This window comes from Aphis gossypii, chromosome 2 (assembly GCF_020184175.1).
Source record: "Aphis gossypii isolate Hap1 chromosome 2, ASM2018417v2, whole genome shotgun sequence".
Taxonomy (NCBI): Eukaryota; Metazoa; Arthropoda; class Insecta; order Hemiptera; family Aphididae; genus Aphis; species Aphis gossypii.
The window spans coordinates 28,240,644-28,266,059 of record NC_065531.1 but is presented as its reverse complement, the minus strand read 5'-3'; the positions used below and the strand labels follow the sequence as shown (position 1 = coordinate 28,266,059).

The following is a 25,416-nucleotide window of genomic DNA, read 5'->3' as shown; positions in this document are numbered from 1 at the left end:
ACAAAAGTAATTGTATTATAAGGATGTCTAATCTTCTATCACATTTTACAATTTGTCATCATAAATGTAATTATTTATTCATTGGTTAATATTAAAAGTTCAAGTTAAGAACATTAAGTTATTATCAAGAAACTTCAAAGTGAAATTTCTTTACAATTAAAACACACTACACTGGCTAAATCACGATTGTATTTTAAATTTAAAATCGTTTATTGTTTATGAATTAATGATCAATTTACATTTGTTTTGCTGAAGACCTATTGAACAATTTACTAAAACGATCGAGACATAATTCTTAATGATTATTGTGGTGGTAGTTTTGTATATTCTGAACTGTATATCGCCTCCCGCTCTCATCCATAAATGTGTATCATCCACCCTTTTCCCAACTACCCTGCGTTCACACCCGTGAGTTTTCTCCAGGACCCTTATCTGCTACGGAAAGGCGAGCGTATTAATTATTCATAATCTAGGGATTTGCCTAAATGTGTATACCACGTTTAACAAATTACCAAAAGTTCTTATACAGAAATTGACGGGACTGTGAATTTCCTGCAGTGTAAATTTTGAATTTACTGCACCATTAACAACAAAGACATTTTAAACACCACGGGATACGTAATGAAACTTTATTGAGTTTATATTGCGTTAGCCGTTAGGGCCGAACAATGCTAATCCTCAACGTCAAGTCAGTGTTTATTGTGATAAAAACGTTTCTTTATTTTTGTTTGACTTTTTGAATCAAAACAATTAAAACAAACAACAAATATTTCCAAAAAATAATTAAACACGTGTTGTTTTATTCTAGTAGAAAGACTTATATAACTATACGGTAATATTTCTAAAGTTATTACGCAATCCAGCTAATTATTTTTTAATTTACAAGTCTAATTCAAATTATATTTATTTTTTAAGTACTAAGCCCTTGTTTTTTGCTATTTTACAAAATATACAATGAAAAGTACCTTACAGAAATAATATAAATTTAAACTCAAGTATGTATTAAATGCAAATTGTTAAAATTTACCATATTAAAATTATGTTCACCTTGTATTCTAAACTAGTAACAGTATACTGAATACCTACGAATTTTTTACATCTTATACATTAATTTCAAAGTTTTATATTTATTAAACACCAATAATACTATAAGTAAGTTATACCAACATATATAAACTGTTTTATTAAATAAAAATAATAAATATCGGTTCAATGAAATGTTTAATAATTGTATAATATTATGGTACACTAATATATACACGAACAAGTTGTTTAAAAGAATCACCTTTTTTGTTGTTGCCATAAATATTTTTATTTTAATTTTGTTGTAATGCTGATATTATTAGTTCGTAAAAGGTAGCTACACTAATTCACAGTCACATAAAAGCTTAATCAACCCTACCATAAGTGTAAATACGTCTAACATTAAAAGTATAAGAAGAATATAATACTTTTTTTTTATTAAATATTTACATAATATATTTATTCAATTTTATTAGTTTTTCAATTTAAATTAAAACGGTTCTAACTTTATTTAAAAAATAATTTTACATATTAATTAGTATAGCCTAGGTAAATGTTTATAAATATATGACATATTAGACTGGTAATACTAATTACTGCTATTCACAAATTCTCTCCGTATAAAATATTCAACAGTGTTACAATTTGACCTGAAGTAAATCAAAAGTTTTTCACTGGGAAGATAATTTACATTTTAAAGTAGAAGCAATTATATGTATGCAATTCATATTATGCATTAGTATGTTCTTCTTGGTTTTCAAAGGTTAATTCGATAATTATTTAAGATTCCAAACATGAATTGTGAAAGTAATTTACCAAAACTTCACCAAACTGCCAACTGGCATACTTATTATATTAAAGGTTTATTTGTTGGTGGCAAACTTAAGACTTGATGCGATCAAAAATCTTCACGGACAGTGTAAAGTTTTTAGGGTTATAAAAAAAGTTTTTCGCAAGTATTTTTCTGCGGTAGAACTTTATTTCTCTTCGTTTTATTTTATCTTACTACTACCGTTTCAGAATAGAAATTCCCTATCAAAACATGATTAAATAACTCTTTGGAAAAAGAGTCTAATCGATTCAGTTAAGGTGTTTTTTAACTATACTCCTTCAGGGATACGTATATGTACATTTTTTTCCAAAATCCACAAAAGTTTTTTGAATAAATAAGCAAATTTATCGATCTCTTGAGAGTGTGCAATTGCCATCACGACCTTTTCAAGTATATATTTTAATCGATACAAATCTATAGGTTTAATATGGTACTAGTACAGGTTAGTTATTCAAATTATTAGGTATACCTATATTGTATTACCGTACAGTTTACGTTGGTCTGTGCAAATTTGTTTGGTCAACAGTTACAGAAGGATTTATAAATAAGGTTTTGGTAATGTTTGGGGCTAAAGGGAATTGAACATATTATGACCCATAAGGGTTCAAACAAACTCTAGAAAAATTCAAATGTTTATAACTTTTCTTTATTGTTTGAATAAATACCAAAAAAGAAGTACCAACTCAAAATTACTTAACATAAAATTTCCTCTTACCTTTATCGTGTAAGACCTCGAACCTTCTGTCAGCGGTTATTCTAGATTCCGCTGCGGTTAACACCTTCAATCCTTGTCTATCTTTATTTTCAGTTTTCCACATTACAGTGTGGTCTCCTAAATGTCTTACGACGCATGTCATAAGGGCCGAGTCACCTTCTTTAGAGTGTATAGGTTTTGCAGTAGGTTCTTGCATGACCGGCAATTCGGCTGTATCCAACAATTGCACTAAAAACAATAAAAAGTATAACTTGAAGTTTCAATATGTAGGTCAATAATAAATTAAAAACAACCTTCAATTTAATTATTTACTCTTATTCTCCTATTTTACCATTGTAACCATCATCGGGGGGCTTATGATTTCATCAATACTATGTGCAATTAGGTCAAAGTTCAAAAGCACCACACACATCAGAATATTACAACAGACGGTACATGACGCGTCCTTCAAGACATATGTCTACATGTAAAATACCAATCGCCCTAATTCGCGTATTATTGATTGGGTAAATGGAAAACAAAAGAGGAATCACTATGTATTAGCCAACCCATACATGGGTTGTTTCAATATAATATTCACATGTTTGTTATCGAAAAGATACATCTTTAAGACCATTTACACTAGACAATGATCAAGTCCATAGAAAACAAAATCGTTCAACCAGTACGGTTCAAAATCCATCTATCACTGTATAGTATATAGACTCATACAATTGAAAGTTAAGACATAATATATGAATCTTACTATAATAGAAACATAAAGATTAACAACGATGAAATTATTTTTGTGACGTGACTTTTTGGTTTCGAAAAATACGATTTTCATAAATTCTATACGATAATGAAAATATTGATAAACTTAAATGTTCAAATAAAACAATTTTACGAAAGATTAATGATTTGTATTGCTTCCAAACAAATCTGCTTTAATTTTAAAAGGATAACAATATGGTGTTACAAGCATTCGCTGCAGAAAAAAAAATAAAAACAATATATTAGATAGAATTAGATTTATATTCCCGAAAACACGGCGAATTGTGTAAAACTTTTCCATCTATTTACCTAAACAATAAGCATGGAAAAATGTTTAAACTAAGTATAAACAATTTTGCTAGATATTTAAAGCAAAACACAAGTGTTTACTCTATAAAATACTACTGACAGAAACTGTGAACAGAACTATCCATAAGGCACCTGGGTCACACCACTCGTAAATCTTCATGTTTTGGCCACACTATGCTGTATCTTTTATATCAATAAATAACATTGTACAACTAAGCATTGGAGGAATAAAGCGAATAGGTATATTCGAAATGTATAGCATCATTCGCAGGTGTCGATGTACACAGATAAACTAGTATAGTAAACAAACCATGATTATACTTTTACACTCTTTGAAATACTATATTTTATAATTAACGATAAATTCACAATTAATTAAATGTAAAAATGAGGCTTAATACTCTAAATATACCTACCTATTTAATTAAAACGTGTAAATGTGATATATTATTTGTACACAAAGGTAATAGGTGCATGTTTATTGTGTTACAATACTCATAAACCTTACTGAAATAACTATAATTTATAATAACTAAAATTGTTATTCTATTTATCACAGATATACCAAGAAATATTTAAAATATTTATATTAAAAAATCAAATCACTCATTTTTATGGTAGTAAAGCACTTTTTACTGACTCTAAACTTCGTTTCATTTTTAATTATTACAATGACCTTTATTTTTAACTGTAAGATACTATGAGATAGAATATATTATTATTTTATCAAAAAAAAACTACTTGAATCTAAAAAAACTCACGGAACAGTACTTGAAAGTTGAAACATGGTTCTTTCAAAAATTATTTTCACTATTAAAGGAGAAGAAATCCCTTCCACTTGTAATCCACTAGAGGTATACTTCAGAAATCGTTGTTCAAAAGTGTTGGGTTGGTGAAATTATTATACTGGGTACAAAATAATTTGTACGTTATTATAAAAACCAAATACTCCTTATTAAGTGACTGTCACTTCATGACTGAAACACTTTCAAACAACGTGCTTGAATAAGTCAGATGGAAAAAATTGAAATATAGTTGTATAATAATATATCCAATATATATATAATATAATGTATCCTCTTATATAGTTATTATAGTTACTATGAAAGACCCTAATCTTAATTAAGGTGAGTATGGATTTTTATCATATTACCATAAAAAACATTTAATATGCGCGTATTACAATAAATAATAATCATATGTTTATTCATCGAGTTATAAACAAAATACTAATTGAATACCTAGATAAATAGTTTCCAATGAATACATTTTTTATAGTTCTTTAAATCAAAATAAGAAGTTTATTTATTTATTTGTGCAATTAACATAAAACATTAGAGAACAAATTTGAAAGAAAAATTATGTGTGTATATTTAATTTAAATTTAAATAATGCTTTATTTTATATATTTAAATTTAAATGCTATTACTTATTATAGTGGAGTAGAATTAATTAAGTCGAACATTAATTGTTTGTAGCTCATTGTGATATTCCGAGCCTAAAGTCTGTTTTGAGTTTTAAAGGCATAACATTATGTTATTGAAAATAGAACAATGCGTTCTTGATGAGTGTAAATATGTTTGATTAATATAAATCTTATCACCGTAAAGAAAAATAGGAGAGAGATTCTAGAGAAATCGTTACTAACAAATAAACAAATAATGAATTATTCAAAATACCTACGCACAAATTGTAAAATAAAACGTAAAAGCAAAAAATAGTTTATCTTTACCAAAAAAAGTTTTAATCTTTTAACTTTTACTACGATATTTACTAAATAAGTACAGCTGGTAATAATTTATTGACGTTAACAATTTTTCCATTTATGTTTATATTATAAAAAAAAAAGTAGAAATATTAATATAATATATTATTATTGTACCACATGATACAGTAAAGAAATATTGATTTTATCCCTTATTATTAAGGTATAAAACAATATAAACTGATGTTTTATTGAAGAATGCATTATGAATAGACATAAAGTTTTAAGCATATAATATTATTATAATACATTCTAGACTTAGATATAAGTAGGATTTTGTATTATAATATACCTATTTATTTACTTTTTTTGAAAGGTTTTTCAGTTTTACAAACTATACTCTTTAATTTATATTTTATAAGTAAAAATCACATTTCCGTGATTGATTAATATTTCACTATTTAAGTAATTCATTATTTAATTCAATATTTATTTTAAAACATTGAAAATGATCCTAATTCTAAATAAACAAACTATAATTAATAACCTAACCTAACCTCCCATGGAAACACAACGGATCTCTCCTACGCACATTACAAATAATAATAAACAGACTTACAACGGGGCAAACCAACCAACACACAAGCACCTGATGGCTGGACAAGATCAACCTAACTTATGCATCACACCAGATACAATGAAGCATATTTTCACTGAATCGCGATTGTTGGATATACCAATAATTTCGAAATGAGCTCAATATCCCGTACAACCTCTGTGAATTTCTTGTATTTATTTTAGAAACCACCATTTTGCTTACAAAATTTGTACATCTATCAAAATTATACTATTTAGTTTAAGCCATCACAATTATACTTATACCATTTATTTTAAATAAGTATTTCCTATATATAAATTAACCTATGAACCTGAAAAAAATCTGGCTATTGATACGTATTTATATATTTATAAATAATAATGAAAAAAATATATAACTTACGACAAGTGTCGAGTTTAAATTACATAATAATATACTTGAATATAAGAAATATAAACATTATTATAGGTATGATCTAAGTTTAATGTTAAAATTACTGTTTAATTACCTATTGATATATAATAATAATTCTAATCAGAAAAATGTACATTTTTTTATTACTGTTTTTAAATACAAGTTGGTTTTTATTTCATATATAATTTTAGATTAAAGTAGTGTATAAGTCGGTAATTACCTGTATGATATTATGATTTATAGTCTATAAGTAAAATGTTATTACAATACATACGATACTATACAATAAAATTGTATGCACTATAGATTTTTATTGAACTATTTTAAATTTTAAGTTTTACATTTTTTATTGTGTAAATAATACTGTTTATGTTTTTACTTAATTTCTACCTAAAAGTAGTAAAACTAAGAATCCCATTGAAATAATAGAACTGAACGGCAAGGTGGATGAGAATCACTCATTACTGGATGATAAAAAGAATACAGAAGAAAATAAAAAATGACAGATTAAACACAAAAAATAAAAAAACATATAATGGACAATCTTTTTGAACTTAAAAAAAATCAATTGATATATTTTCCAACATCATTATTTACCTATAATTAATTTACAAACTTTACCTGAATCATTATCCACATCAAAATTTTATGGAATAAAGGAATATTTAATTTTTCTAAATTATAATTTATTAAGGTTAACAACATCGCTTAAAGCCACCATTTTGTTTAATTGATGTGGATTACTAAACGAAACAACAATAATGGGAAATAAAGTTTATCTAATCGCTAGTTGTCATTACACGGCTACATACAGATAATAGTCAAAAGGTGTACAATGTTAATATAATGTAATAATATTGTGACCTCACAGATAAAAAAAAAAAAACAAAAATTAAAATTAAAATGAAAACCACCGTTGGTGGTAATAGTGAAAATATCCACCTACGCTACACCTATTATGGCTATATCTTAGTAGGTATCAGGTGCGCATAAAAAATGTGCAACCACAAGTATTGGCCATCAGAATGATTTGTTCTTTGATTATCACTTATCTCTAATATGCTAAATATATATATAGGCATAACTCATTGCCCGTAACCGTGTCAACTATAAAATCAATGGGACGTTGTTCCATTTAGCGGCTACGGACTTCAACAGCCGGAACGGCACTGCGGCACAGTAATAAAACGAACGGCCTTCAGAATTAACGGACTAGTACATATTATTTTAGTGTCATTGGAAAAATAGTAAAAGAACATAAAAAAAAATGAAAATAACTATTCGTATAAATAACCCGACAGCGGTTGCTCTGAAGAGAAACACACTTTGACGTAAATTGACCGAATGAAGAGGCACGCGTGCTACTAGACTCTTTGAAATAGTAAAACGCATACATTTTAGATTCTGAGTGAAGTGAACAAGCTATTATTTTGTGATGTGTGCCTTGTTTACCTAAGTAGTGCACTTATTCAATTTTTTTGCCATAATATATGATATTGTGTTCAAACAATATATTTTCGTATCAATGATAAATAATAATAATATTTAAAAATAAAAAATATTTCTACCAAATCAATCAAAAAAGAACAATTCATAGGTACATAAAATACTACATTATAAACATAAATTTAGTTGTATATGTCAATATTACATCGTTATAAATTACATAGGGTATACTAGTAATGAATTTAAAACAAACAAAGCAAACATCTTTTTAGGTATAACATGTTTTTGTTTTAATTAACTAATATTCCAAGTATAATTGATACGCTTGAGAGATTAGAATATAAAAATAATAATAAAAACTGAGGCATAAATGCATTGTAACTTTTTCATAAATATATATTTTTTTAATTATTAAAGCTATTTTAATTTGTTACATGATTAAAACTTTTTTTGATACCTAACACTTGTATACCTTGTAATAAAATGTTCTAGACAACTCATTATAAACAATAAATTAGTATTTTAAAATAGTCTAGATAATTACTCTAAAATGTGTTTAAAAATAACACACGAAAAACTCAATGTTTTTTTATGACAATATATTGCATTTACAAAACAATTAAAACAAAATATTAATGTTGATATCCTCCGTAGATATTCCTTAACTATAGGTACTCTTCCTGTTATTATATGCACTATACAAGAAGTCAAGAACAATGCACATTTGTTTTAAAATTTGAGCTAAGGAATTAGATATACTGTATTTAAGAATAATATATACATATTATATGTATCTTATAAAAAATTAACTAAAAAGGGAAGTTTATAGGTAAATTGAGAACATAATTAAATTTTATTTGGAAAAATTATTTAAAGATAAAATGCCCACCTATACTAACAATATAATTCAATATGCAACGAAGCTACACGAAAATCATATACAAATTATACAACGTGCATCACATTATACGTAGGTACATAAAATAGATTCAAACTTAAATGTTTATGTGTTACAACTTAATGTTTTGGAAGAAAATTTGCAATAAGTATAAATACCTAATAATTATTAAAGATGCATATCAAATCATAAAATGAAATCTCATTTACATTTTGATGATAGATCATTATATTTTTTTCATAAGTTAATTCGTTCTTCATTATAAAATAAATTTCATGTTATGTTTTTTAAATTTAATTACTTACAATTCGTACACGTGAAATCAATACTTACAATAAATGTATATATAGTTAATCTGTCAATGTTTGCTGATAAGCAAATATTATTACATTTATTTTCATTATTATTACAGCTTTATATTAAATTAAACAATACAAAAGTACAATGGTTTATTTTACTTTTTTTAATTAATAAAGTTATGTAAAGTGTGCAGATATCACAATCATACATGGTTGCAAAAATGATATCATTCGATTTTCAGTATCTGCCTATAGAATATAATACAAAAGAATGGGCTTATGGAAATTAACATTTTCGGTTGTTATTAATGTTTGCGCTAATTTGTGACAAAAACACGTGCTCATTAAGAGTTCATTTTCGGTCTATAGACGACGTTGGAGCAAAAAAAAATGTAAATCGCAGCGATAATCGTGAACTACATTAACAATCGCTGAGGCTGCACATTATAAACAACGTATAGTGAATGACAAGGAAAGTCGAAAAACGTATGTTTAAAAAGAAAAAAATTATGCTAGACGCTATATAGTGACGTGCGGACTACTATAGTCGGACAGTGAATTATACGTGTTATATATATGTATATATACTCAGCGGACGTTTGATTTGCCATTAGTGCGTCCCATCTAATTACTATACAAGACATTAAGTTCGCATTAATCTGGCTCCAACGTTATACCCCCGCGGGACAGTGGTAAGGCGCACTGAATCCCGCTCAGACATTTTACGCCAAATTCAAAGGAAAAAAGCAAAAATCTAGTGGCGGCGCCCGCCCTTTTAAAAGGAATGGCAAGTATTAATTGTTCACCGTTTTTGGACCCACTCCCAGATCCTGCGAAAGAGGCACCATTGACCGCGTTAAAACTCCATAAATTTAAACCCTATCTCCCTTAACGGCCGTTAAACATTAAAATTAAAAACCATTTTACCACCTACAAGCGCGACACAGCGCACTAAGCGGATCACCGTTTTGACGACTATTGTTCCGCCGGACTTAGACTTCCTACTTGTTATTGATTCAGATTTGAAACGCGAAGACGACAAATGCAGACAACGATCGGGTCAAAATGACAAAGCCGACAAGTACGGTAAAGTATACAAAATATCAAATGAGAACTAAACGGATAGAATATCGCACGTCTTATCTTCGGCAGAATAGAATAAACGCAATATACATTAACTTATTGATTTTGACTATATGACTTTATAATAAGATACGATAAATGTCTTTAATGCATTTCGAATAATTCAACTGGTGGCGCTTAATTAAACTACGTGACTCCCTATAAGAAATATTGATTCCCTTAATATACGTATTTTAATCGTTCAACTTGTCGGATTAATATTGTGCGTCAATATTAATATAGTTTTCTATCGAAGTTTCGTTGGTTTCGAGAATAATTAATAATTATTCGTTTAAATTATTCAGTAATATTCCCAAGTGCAAAATATTATAATACCTATGTCATTAGAGTCATTTTAAATTATACGTTTTAAAGTAGGCATGTGTAAATCAACAATGATTTAGCATAGTGGTTATTGAATATTACCTTTACATATAATAATAATAATTAGTAAAATAAAAGTAATGTTTTTTCAGAGATAAAAATACTATAATAAAACAATTTAATGGAAAAACATGGTATTAAATTCCTTAATGGTACCATAAAAACAAAAATAATGACATAAACAAGAGCACTCACAAGTCGACAATGTTTGAAGGCTAACAAATAATGATTGAAATTCAAATTGAATTTGGTATGTGCATTTAAAATGAAATATTTTCATCTGACACTGACAATAGTATAAATACATAAATTAATACTTTAATAGTTAAGCGATAATATAGTTTATTATTCATAAAATTACTTAACATATTTTGCGTATCTCGCAATAAATCAAATAAATTGAATTACGACTTTAGGTTGCTGTGAACAGATATCCCAACAGAATCTAATCTTAACGAAGAAAATATTAGCAAGTTAATTATTTCAATCAGTGCTGAAAATGTAAAAAAAAAAAAAATGTAATTTATAATATAAGTTAAATTTTTAAGACAAAAACTTATAAGTATTTAACAATTAAAGGTGTAATGTGCACTAAAAATTTATATTTTGACACATTAATATACGTAGCTGAAAGCTATTATAAAACAATAGAATCAAATTCAAACACAAATAATTTTCTTAAAAGTGTCTCTTCAATTTGTTCATGTCTATTCATATATTTCTTAAATGAGTAACGTAATTGAAATAGATGTCTAAAATCAATTTTCGATTAATTATTAACCAATCAATAAAATAATTGTCTTATGTATTATTTTAAAATATATAAATTAATAGTTTTACCACCAATATAAATGTGTGTTTAAATTTAAAAATAAAATAATAATAATTTTGTACAAACTGATTATTAAATAATTTCTTCTATTTTAATAATATTAATGAAGTAGAAATTATTTTTCAATTGAAAATATTTAATATATTGTTTATACATTTCTTTGAATATCTATAATGGGGTGCTAGGTTAGGTTAGGTTAGTATGAATTGTATTTAAGAATAAATTATTTGATGTATTTATATAATATATACAAGTATGTAAGTAAATCAATTATTTAACGGTTAATACAAAAATTTACAAAAAAGTATAAAAATAAAAACCATTATTTCTTTATTAATAGTGTCAGTAAGAAACTGAATTTTTATAATTAGTTAATAAATCATTTAATAGTTATACTAAAAAAAAATTTTGGATAAGAAAATTATGTTCTACAATCAATTATAGAAAATTATAAAAACTTATAAAACATTTTACAAAATATTTAATTAGAATTTTGGTTTACTGAACCTAAACGATAACAAAATCAAACTTATTAAAACTATCCTGTATCCATTTTAGTGATGATGATTAAAAATTGAGCATAGTTTATAAATTTATAATACTATGAAATAAAATAAACAGACTTAAAATTATTAATATTTAAAAAACAATAATTAGTATTTACTTACGTAGCTACGTATATTTAAATGTATATGTCTTCGATTTTTTTTTCATCATAACTAAGTGATGTTAAATTTCAGAAATATGTCAACAATTTAATAATTTAAAAATGAAAAAACCTAACACAAATACTTTTTATACAGTATTTATTAATGCCATGAATATTAAAGCATATCTATAATAATGACATACACTGTATGGTTTGTATACTAAGGAAAAATAATGTTTCATACCCAAGTAATAAAACAGTTGATTCCAATAACCTCAACAGTTTCAAAAATACTTTAAATACCTGAGTACAATACTAAATTAAACTTATATAATACTCTCTATAGACTGTGAAACCAAATTAAAATAGCCAATAAATAATACATAATAAATAAACAACTTCACAAGAAATAACAATTAAAAATAAACTTACCATTATGGATGACGTTAATTAAAAGAAGTACAACCGGACCAATGTGAATGTTGACAATCATGATGGCCCCAATCAGCTGATCCGGACTATGTACTTAGGTTTAACGCTAAAAACAAAAATCAAAAGAACAAAACATTACGAACAATGTCATCAAATAACAACGTATTATTATACTACAACATGATTATATATTTGCGTATATGTATGTTTATGGATCAGTGTGTTACTACAGTGGTCGCAATGAATGCGTTTATGATTTTGTTGTGATATACTCACCTAATGTTCGATACGTGACTGGAAGTTTGGACTGGAACTAATGGTGGGGAAATAGTAAGTGAGAGACGTGACGAAACCAGAACCTAAGAGACGACTAACAAGATGTATGGTTTTAAAATTTTTTTTTTATAGATATCTTGTTAGAATCGTTTAGAAATCAGACTATAATAATGGACTATTAGATAAAAAAAATAATAAAACCAAATTTCACACAGACACTGTTATGTTGATGTTTTTCGAAGGTCGGATAATTACTTGACTAATATGATAAGTATACTATGATGAATTATGTCATTACAAAGATATATCTACATATTAATTCGACTTAGTCAAACTTGACTTTTTTAGCTTCATATTTTTATAGTAAACAATAAATATTATCTAGCTAATGTTTATTTATTTAAAAAAAAATAAATAATAGATATATTCCATATTTTTGAATAATCACTCAATAATATTCTATTATTTTTTAGCCTGTAGCTATAAAATAATATTCTTTTACCTTATATATTTTAATGTTCATAACTTTTTAACTCTATTCTGACAATTCTTTGTTCTACTCGTAAATAAGAAAATAATATACAAAATATTGTATACACTATACATATTAAATGACCTAGTTAGATAGGTACTACTTAAAAATATGTATTTTAAATTTAAATAAAAATAAAATTATGAATTTATCTATTGAATATTATGATAATTACATTCATTTTTAATAGGTTAATATTAATTAATAATTTTGCATTCATAAAAATAAAATAGTTTATAAATTATAATATTTACTCATAAATAAACTGAAAAGGTATCTAGTAAATACCAAATAATTACTATATATTATAATATATCCGAATACGCCATATTATATAATATAATAAAATAGAATATCAAAATCGTATGTGAATTGTTAATTTTATTATATATATATATGTGTGTAAATTATATTATATTGAATGATATTATATCTTCAATAAAAAAACAAATCATTTAATTAATGTTAAAAAGATAAATTTTGCTATTATAGCTGTTTTATGTAAGCAACAATAATAATATATATTATCGATAAAAATAATAACTACTTACAAAATAATATGTGAGATATTATATATTGTTAGTAGTTAAAAATTATTTATATTTTTATACAACACTATTTTTAAAATACACAAGACATAAAATCTTTATGCATCACATAAAATATTGAATACAATGAATAGTAATATATACTAGACACAAATTGCAATAGTCAAAACTAAAAGGTAGTTTAATAAAAGTGCATATTAGTATGAAAATGGTTTCAATTTTGATTGGTTTGTAGTACGTATCCTACCAATTTATACCTTATAAATGAGAAAACAATTAAACAATATTATAGCTATATATCCAGTATAGTCATTATTGGCGATATAATTTATTTGAGTAACACCTTAATGGGCTAAACGAATCGTAATAATTTGTTGAACAATCAGGGTGGAGGTCGAGCGTTGAAGGGTTTTTGATATTCCCTTCCAAAATGATTGAGTTATGGTCAAATCTATGCATGTACCTATTATTTTAGTACCCTATCGCAGTGGTGATAACGGTCGTTGGCAGATCTCATGAATATTATTGAAACGTGCAATGTTGTGTATGTCCAATAATTTGTTTGTAATAGGTATACTTGACTCTTCTCGCATTATAATTAATAGTCATAAGTGAATAGCGATGACAGGCTGTGAAACATTGACGGATCTATAGTATATAATGCTAGTAGCTATGAATTTATTAAGTACTCAAATATTTATAAATTATCACTATTCACCGCCACTGACAGGTGTCTAGAAATGGAAAACAAATATGTATTTATAGCCAATATTTTGCTGCTCTCAAAGACTAAATTAATGGGAAAATTAGTTTTCGTCATTCCCGACCATGGACGGGCGTACAGCTAACTAATAACAAATAAAAGGGGATGTGTTATAAAAAATTTATCGATAAATTCCTTTAACCCAACGGCCCAAGAAAAAATGTCGAATAATAAAAATAAGGAAAAGAAATCCTTGATAAAATAATTTCTTGTGGTTTATTTTGAGGGGTGCAGTAAATTATTTATGGGCCGAACAATCGATTCGACAGGCAGTAAGTCCTTGGGGTTATAATCTAAAAAACATTAAAAAGAATCAATGTATACATATTTAGTTCGTCGTTACACGCGCACTCAGAAATGAAAATATATCGTAATTGTTAGATACAGAAGTATTACGAAATTGTAATATTAAGTTAGCTAGATCAAATCGATTCGTCATAATTTGCCAATTCAGCCGCGTTTGGGTTTTAATACAATTATGCTAATCAATCACGAATAGCTGTTATATTTACTGGTCAATATATTTTTTTTCATCCAGGTGTAATGAACCAAATACTATAATGGAATTTAGTGTGAAAAACAGTATAACCTAGGACCACTGAGTGAGTTATACAGAACAATATTTTTGCGACATTCGTTTAGACATTTATTAACAAAATATATACACAAATTGGTAAATAACAACAACAATTGTCAATATTATTTGAACCTTAAACCAAACATGATATATTATTATGGTTTATGATAGATATATCAAGTTTGCTTAAGATGTCAAGATTATTTGTTTGTCTTTAATTTTCTTACGAAGTAAATTTTTAAAAAAAAAATGGTCAGCGCAATTTATATATTGGGACATTGCAGAGTAGGTATTTTACTCACTTTGTTTTATATGGATACAGTAAATTAATATGAATATTATTATTTCAATTATATTAAATAAGATAGTTACATAATTTGAAAATTAATTTTAAATATTTTTTTCGACCGAAAATTGTTCAGGATTTTGTTTAACTATTTGTTTACTGTAATCCAAAATTAAAAAAATTAAAATACTATACTATACATTAAAAATAATACTGTCTATAAAAAATGTATTATTGATTGGATTAAAAACAAATAAATCTTTCTAAACTTACTTTTAAATCTTTAAAATAGTCCAATTTTGAATACATTGTAAAATGTCAATATACACATACGTATGATACATACATTAAGTAAAAATATTAAAATAATTTAGTAGAATATTTTGTGTACAATACATGTATGATGCATTTTGTTTAACTAAGTTATATTAACTTTACTATTAAGCATATATTTCAATAGACATTTCAGCTAAATTAACGAAATAAAACAGCAATACTCATTTTATATTTAAATATTATTATAATTTATAAATACTATTAACTAATTCAGTTTTTATTTTATTTTTCAAGTTATAATGATATTGAAAACAAAATATAAAATTATTTTACAAAATAACTAATTCTCTATAGAGTAATAACAAAATAATCGTAAAGAATTCGGCCAAAAATTAAATATAGTTATGATACTCAAACATTTAAGTGGATTTATGTTATATGCTATAATGGGTATAGTGGTGTAAAAGATAATGATTAAAAATATAAATAAAAACAAGTTTAAAACTACTTCAATATACAGTTGTCATACTTGAAACAAACTTTTGGATTTTCATTAAAAAAATGTTTTCTATATGTATTTGAGTTCATTCAGTAGATACACAGAGGGTAGTATAATATGGAAGATTACTCTACCTAATATATTTATCAGGTAAAAAAAAACTAAAGTTTTTATTAAAACAAATACAATAATATTTTACTCAAAAATACAAAAATTGTTTGAAATTACTAGTAAACGGGTAGGTATTAAATTAAACTGATTACTAATTTCAGTGTTATTAATAGCTTTGTTTTTTGTATTGGCTAGAGTTGTATGTCAAGATTATTTCATTATTTAAAAACGATTAGCCACCGATAAATAAAATAAGCTAGAAATTATAAAGATACCGAGTGTTTGACACTTTCCACACTTCACTCACCTTATAGTAATAAACCTTATAATAATAAATCACATATATGAAAAAAGATTTAATAGGAAACGTATTTATATAGCAAAGGGACGCGAATTTTGAGCCCAAGCTAATATTAAAGCGTATTTATAACAGATATTTTGTAAAGAGTCAACGAGTATAAGATTGAAATTGTATTTTGATGTGTACATTTAGTGTATTATAGTCTATGTTACTCGACTTGATAACGGTTTCCTTTTAGATACTTTTATTAATTGACTATAATATGCATATTATTTATTTCACATCAATGACATAGACAAAACAATTCTTTTAGTAATAGTGGCCAGGAACGTTAATTATAAATATATAACATTTTAGATTTTTGCTGTATTTTTTATAGAAATTACAATTTTAATACATAAATACGTGTAATTTGATACGTGTTATACACACTTTGACACTGAAAGCATTTTTAATTTTCCTGTAATTTCATAAATAGCTTTAGCCCACTTACTTCCTCCTCCACACGGCAAAGTCAAAAAACTTATAACTCATGAATATGAGTATTTTATATTTAATAGTAATTTAAATAAAAATAAAAAATAAAATGACTTGCTATAATAAATCTTAAAAATGCAACTATAGATGGATTCCTCATGTTCCTCTTGGTTTCATCGTTAGTATCAATGATTGTCTTAACCGATAACTATTTTTTTCATTATTTTGAAAATGTATTGCTGCATGAAACTAAAAATTTAAATAAGTTAACAAATTTAAAGATCATAGTTTTTTTTTTTTTTAAATAAATATAATAAATATAAAATAAGTCAAATAATTCAATTTCATCGATATACCAACTTGAATATTTTTAAATTTTAAACTAAATCATACAGAACTAAAATCTACTGACAACGTGTATAATCATAAGACACCATATATTTATAATTTAATATAAAACCTTAACGTATTATATGTACCTTGAAATTTCATATTTTATAAACACCAACTCTCTGCTCGGCATAATTCATATAAATAAAAGAAATTGTGTAATTATATCAAAAGCGCATTGTTTAAGCTAAAATTGAAATACAAATGAAATTATAATCATTTCACAAATAACTTCATATTTAAGGTAATTGTTTGTTATTGATTAAATCTTAACCTGCTAATTATAAACTTTAATACCATGCTTGAACAATAATACTTTAATCTTAAGAATTATTTTTAAAGAAATCAACGATACAATTTGTATATTAAATATAAAGATAGGTACTTCCAATCGTTTTAGATAAGTACGAATTCAGCTGAGTTCAGTACTCACAATTAAATTAATAAATAATGGGCAACTTAAAATAAAGAAAGTTCAAATCTAAACATTAAAATCAAATTCAGTATCTATAATAATCAAATTATAATAGTTAACTTGATTAGTTTATTCATCCGAGTTGTTCGAAACATAATATTTATTCTAAATCTTATAATTAATAATTTCCTCATGCAACAAAACATCTTTATATATAAAAATATAAACCCATTTTCATATATAAGTTGTAATACTTTTAAAATAAGTTTAAATTGAAAAATAATATGATATTACACGAACCATCATCCGTGAGTTATAAACACAATAAACATGCTATATATCAACTCTTGTTATCTTAATCTCAGCATAAACTTTAATTACAAAATGTCATATGAACCTTTTAAAAAAGAAAAAATAGAAAACTAAATTTAAAATTTAAACAGTAAATACGTATCTCTAGAATTCTATATAATTAAGATATAGTTGATAGTAATAATGTACTTGATAATAGAAATATTGATCAATTGTTGACCAGTGAACTTAGTTTTTATACAATATTCGATATTTAAGGTTATTTACATTATAGTAACGGTAACAAAAATTTATCTAATTAAAATATCATTAACAGATCATAAGTATTAATAAAAAGTAATAAAAATTAAATGTAAAACCTATAATTTTATCTAAAAAAATTAAATCTTTTATTAGTCGAATAATTATTTAGATAAATTGTTCTAATTTTCATTTAAGATAACAACATCAATAAAATAATTAATATGTATTTATTAAAATAACTGTCAAAAGTATTTAGTATACCGTGGATATAATATTTATTTTTTAGCATAGAAGACTAGAAAACTTTAATTTTACAAATAAATTATAAACGTATAAATACATAATTAATATTAATAACTATTGTTTAAAAAAAAATGGTAGCATAATTGTCAAAAATAAAATAATTAATTTAGTTATATAAAAAAACTTTAAATTAAATTACTTATTATAGTAGTATTTAAAAATAAAAATGTTTATGTGTATAATAATTATTATTAATTAATAATTACTTATTTTTACGTATACCTATATTCTATATAAAGAAGAAAAGCATATCATAAATTTAATACTAGCAATCTTTTCCTTCATTTAAAGACATATCATATAATATTACCTTCAATCACTCATTGTTAAGTCCATTAAAAAATATTTAACAATCAATTTTTATCTTTTAAAATATTTCTGTAAATAATATTATTAAATGTCATTATTTAAATGACCATAAATTCTTTATAATATTTAGAAGTATTATAATAGTAATAGTTAATAATATAAAAGTTATATTATAATATTATTATTTTATATAGTGATACATTTTTTTCATAATAAATATTTATTATTCTCAATTGAGTCTATTTTGTTCTTCTAGATGATCTATTTTATTAAAAAATTATTTATATTTTTAATTTTTTGAAATTTAGAAACTGTTTTAACTAACAATACTATTAATAATCTCATATAATGTATCACTATTATAAGTTCCTTTAAAATATATAAATCTAATATGAGAATCCAACTACTAAAATTATTTAGAAAAAATTACCTAATTTTTATCACAAATAAATTTTAAACAGCTTTAAAAATGCGTTGGTATTTGTCAAATTTTATAAAATTTCAAAAAAATTCCGGTTCATTTAAAACTTTTTCATTTATAATTTTGTAGTTATTAAACAAACCTGTATTAATAGTAAACTTTGTAAATACCTATCTTTAAGTATATTTTAAATACTAATTAACAATCATTTTTTTTTTTTTTTTTTTAATTGTTTTTAAAATGTCTCAATTGAACCTCTTTTAATTAATTTGAATGTAATGACACCATCTTTAAGTCAAAAATGTTTATTCTAAAACTCATAATATGGGATTGATCTAATTATTTATTAACATCCAGTTAAGACCAAATAATTTGTATGAATAAATAAAAATTGTGAGTATATAAAATGTTTTAATCCTTAACTAATAATGTTTAATAAATATTATTGTAGTACTAACTACCTATAAGTTAAAATAAAAGTTACACAACATATAAGTGCTCAAATAAGGTGATTTTAACTTCATCTGCTTAAAAAAATGTATATATCTAAGAATATATAAGATAAAAAATAGTAAAAAGTTTTGATCAAAATCTATTTTGCAATTTTCTATAGGTAAAATGTAGATTAGTTAATGATTATATTATAAATAAATAAATAAATTTATAATTAACATAAGTACGCAATCACGATAATTTCTTAAAACCCCAAAATTATTTGTGGATAAATTCATAATATTGGAAAGTTGCTCAAACGAGAAAGTTTTTTAGAGTATAATGAGCAAAGGCAGAGAATCTTGTGTTACGATTTAAAGTTGAACCAAAAGACGCCTATATGACGTATTTTAACCGGATGCATTTCTGCTTTTAAACTTCCGACTAAAGGATAAAAGCGAATACGCGTGACTTTTAATGTTAATCACACAAAACAACATGCGAACTCCAACAAGACATACAACAGTGATATAACTATAGAAACCAAAAGTTATTTATAAAAGTAATTTTTAATGATATTAAGTTACAATACGTGAGTTAAAAAAAATTAGGAGTAGTCTTACTTAAAATTTAAGTAAGACAACTCTTAATTTTTTTTAAATAATATATTATTTAATCATTTGAGATTTAATGTAACCATTAGATAATTCCTAACGAATTCAAATCTTTAAATAAATATAACAATGAAAAAGTTACCTTATACATTTTATTATACGACATAAAATAATATTAAACAATCTTTAAATCTAACTGGACCTGTTTTAAATTCAGAACTAAGTGAAATAATAACTTATTTTATAAAGATGTGTTTTGTTTTTATATTTATTTGTGAACATACTGAACCCGTTTTAAATTTAAAACTCCCCAAAAGATTCAAATAATCTCATAAACTCATAACTGCAGTTTTCAATTAGTTCAAATATCAAATTGTGGACAAGATAAGACTAAAGAATTTGTTTTTATTTGGAATATTTGAATAGATTTTATTGTAAAGAAGATGATTATTTATAAGTGTACAACCATTTGAATACAATTTTTACTTAAATTAGTTAAGTATGAGTGTTATGACCAAGTAATCCGAGTAGAAAGTTTATTATTGGAATTGACTTTCTTATTCGAAAAATAATATTACCTATACAATTCACATCGTATATAGTATTTGCATTCATTTTATACATAGTTAAAGTTGAAACTGTTTATAGAAATTTAATTATAGACTTAATTGAAACGTTTTCTTAACTTAAGTTAGTTTCCATACTTTGAACTTTGAAAGCCTATTTTTAATAATTTTTTAATATTTGAACAAGATGGAAAATAGTTTTTATTTCACAAATAATAATAATTAATAACTTCTTATTTATTTACAAATTTAATTTAGTAAATTTTATAATTTTTGATATATTTGACATTTTAATATATTAAACTAAATAAATTTTTCATCGGTTTCGAAAATCTTAAATCAGGAGTTCTTATGAGCAATTTCAATTTAAAAATGGTATAAATCCTTTCTTAGTTTCACGAACATCATAATTTATTTTTTTTAAGATGCATAATTGTTATAGCAAAACACAAAACTAAGTGAGGCGAGATGAGTACACAAAACTCACTCCCTGTATTCTGTCCATAGTGTTTGTATATACTTATTTTTTTTCTTTTAATCTGTTGACTTAGAAATTATACTATATAACAGTATAACATCTACAACTTTACATAATTAAATCATTTAATTTTGCTTTATTAAAAAATAATTAATTATAAAATCTGCATTAATTACTTTTAATGGAATATAATAGTAATAAATCATAGTAATGATTTTATGCCTTAAAAATGAAATTATTATTAAATATTATGTACTAGCTTTACTCATTGTATAGTACATCAAATAAAAATATATACAAATAACTATTACACAAATATTAATGCACAATTCAGATTAATTTCAGCTATACACAATCTATATGATAACGATAACGATTTATTTTCAAACGAACTTAAATATTTGTTACAATTCAAAAAGTGGAAGTCGTAGATACTTGAAATTTCACCAATTATTTAGATTGGCATTTTCTTTACAAGATTTAATTTTCAAAATATTTTGATTCTATTTACAGACTGAAATTTTCAATTTTTCTGAGAATTGTTTTTTGAGTTTCGATAAAGTTTTTTTGGCAGACTCAAAATACTTAAAAATTTAACACAAAGTTCCTCATAAGTTATTCTTATAGTAATTAAAAAGTTATAAGAATACATAGACACAATTTCATTAGCATTTTAAATTCAGATATTGACAAAAATTCATAAAAATCAGAAATAATTGCAAATTATTTTGTAGGTATCATTCATAAAATTTTCCATAAGTTTAGCTGACAATAATTATAAAAGAAGTTAAATTTTGGTGTATTCAGGCCATTAAAACATAAACCACCTTTTTCACCAACCACTGGAAATTATATCCTAGGCTGACAAATCCTCTTCGTTCAGAATTGTTTTTCATACACAATGATACCTACCATTGAATTCAAATTTAACACTATAATATATAATAGTGATCCACACGGCACCTCATAATGTACAACAGAACGGTACCAACTTGCCCGCTTTTTTATATTGTAACATATTTAAATTAGTTATACGGGATAGGATTGTACTAATATTTTTAAAATACCATTGTTAATGTGTATAATAAATAATAATATGCATAATGGTGAAGAGTATCTATTAAATTTATGTTCTATAAAATTTTCTGAATTAAAATAATAACCAATTTTACAAAAATTTTAATTGATATGGATTAATGCTTACTTTTTTTTTAATTTCAAAAAGAACATTCTATGAGAAGTCTTGTATTAATTTCGAGCTTTTTAAGAGAACATAAAATCTATTAACAATATTATGTATAAATAATAACCTAAAAATGGTCAAAATCTTCAAATATTTCAAAAATTTAAAAATAAATTTTATCATTTCCTATAAATTAAGATAATTATGGTGAATTTTTAATTTTATGTGTACCGACTAGATTAATTTTCTACGGAAAACCACTCTCAAAGTTGAAGATATTTATCACTCCAACGGTGATAAATATACTAAAAAAAAAAAATTAATAAATAAATAAATTATAAGTTTTTCAGAAAAACTATGTTCAAAAGTTATTCATGAAATTATTAAAATCAAAAATTTTTACTCGGTGTTAAAAACCTAAATGATAATATTTTTTCTTTGAAAAAAATTAATTGTTGATAACTATTTTCATATACCTATAGATATACTTTTAAGATTTGTGTTGATTTTTTTTTCTATCAATTTTTAAGTTACTCCTTTCTAATAAAACGAATCTAATTTATCTACTTAAACAATCACTTTTTGATCCTCATTGTATACAAAAATGTTCAATACTTTTCTATTAACCATAAAAGTTAAAAGAAAAAAGGATAGTATTATTCTATATTTCTATTTTTTCTATCATTGTATTTTGTTTAAATGTTCAATATTATGTATTTTTTAGCTTTTAATGTAGATGTGATGATGTATACATATTCATATTCACATACAACTATATGCCAATATAATTTTCAACCAATATCGGTTAAACAATTCACAAATTTTAAATTTTAAAATTAATAAATATACTACTTTAGTTATTTGTATGTGAATAATACTAAGAACTTAAAGCTAGTGGAAGAAGTATATATAGTTTTTAGCAACACTATTATTCTATGCATATAAAATATTACTTATATGCTATTTTGTAAACATTTTTCATATTTTTAATGATATAATTAAAAAAGCACTATACATTTTGTAAATATTAAAGCTATACGCGTAAAATAACACTTAAATATAAGTCAGATTGATGCCAAAATAAATTTAATTAAAATTTTAAATTAAAATAGAATGTTTTTTATTTAGTTTAATATTTGTTTAGTTTTAAATATAGGATTAATGGAGATATTATAAAATTATGAAATAATATATACAGAGTGATTCACTAAGCATGCGTGCTCATCCCACTTTTATCCTTCAGATTATTCTTAATCACTATATTATTTTCGAATATACTTGAAGATCATACTTTTATTTTCAGAAGTAACCTGTGGTGATACAAACTTCTTTTTTAAAATAAAAGCTACAGTAAATTTTTAATCGGTTGATTTTTTTTTTTTTTTTGAAAACTTTATTAAGTACTCTAATAAAAATTCAATTTAATTTATACTACTATCAAAGTTATTCTATCTTTAAATCTCTATGAACTACACTTTAAATAAAATAAATTTCGCTATACCTATTCATTTATACCTAACATAGGAATAACTTTTAACTTTATCAAACTTTATTTATCATACATTAATATACTAAACATTAATAAACTGATAACTACTCAATAGATTTTACTTGTACTTTTGGTTTCCACACACCAATATTTTTATAAAAATTATAACCGATTTCTATTAATCTATTATCCTGGTGTTAGTTTTAAAATCATCGAAAGTAGTAGTATTACAGACTATAGTTATATTATATTATTAATCTTAGTAAGAAGTATTGCTGGACTTTATGATCAGGTCGAAGTATGACACCAGTAATATACCACAGAATACTACCGTGAGCTTAAATAATAGAATTCGATGAACCATTTCCGTGACATCATGTACACTTCATAACTTGGAAAATCAATAAGGTTACAATAAAAATAACCTTACATTTTTTCTATAAAAACGTTTTTCCTATAAATTAATAATTATACTCAAATTATAAAAACGTTATCATTATATATTTTTGTATAGTTACTTATTGATTTTATAAATTATTTGTTTATATATATAAAAAAAAAATAGTAAAATTAGTTTTATTGACCAGACGCTGCTAACAGTCAAACTCGATACAGACATGATTAACTTCCGAAGATAAGAAGACCTCTCTACAGTTTATAGTTTATACTATAACTGTTCACATAATCTATGAGATTTTTCGCCCCACAAAAAATTGTGATTTATGAACCAAACTTTTGAAAAACTCATCTGGAGATTTTTTCACTAAAGAAGTTTTAATGATAACTTTTTTTTCAGTTCTTTGTAAAATCTCAAAATTCTAGCTATTAGTCAATTTAAACTGTTCCATCATAACTGTGTAAATACATTTTAGCCTCACTTAACGATAATTTTTTGATTTAATTTATAATCATTCTAAATTATTTGTAAAATATACATAACTTACATTTATTTATGGCATAGATCCTTGGTCCAGCAGCTTACAACGAAATTCCTGAAAAATACAATAATAGAATAAAATATTTCATTTCATTTCATAAATTGTGTAGTCTGTTTTTTATTCACAAGTTTTTTATTATTCACTGTACGTGGATATATAATACAAGGATATTTGTCTTGCATACCATTCATCACTAGGCTTATAAAGAGCTTAAACAATTTAAAGACGAGATATTATAATATGGAAGTATAAACACCGACCTATCA

At 24.3% G+C, this 25,416-nt stretch overlaps 1 protein-coding gene across 2 annotated transcripts in view; it reads right to left on the bottom strand.

The window, feature by feature from the left end:
- Positions 1-25,416, bottom strand: part of LOC114130773 (Ig-like and fibronectin type-III domain-containing protein 1) — a 92,610-nt gene that overhangs the window by 29,424 nt on the left and 37,770 nt on the right. For both annotated transcript variants that reach the window (XM_050200686.1, XM_050200687.1), the window contains exons 2-4: positions 25,157-25,204; positions 12,412-12,517; positions 2,571-2,798 (exon numbers count right to left, since the gene is read on the bottom strand). In XM_050200686.1, coding sequence (XP_050056643.1) covers positions 2,571-2,798; positions 12,412-12,472 — 289 coding nt within the window. In that variant the 5' untranslated portion in view covers positions 12,473-12,517; positions 25,157-25,204. The remainder of the gene's footprint in view (positions 1-2,570; positions 2,799-12,411; positions 12,518-25,156; positions 25,205-25,416) is intronic.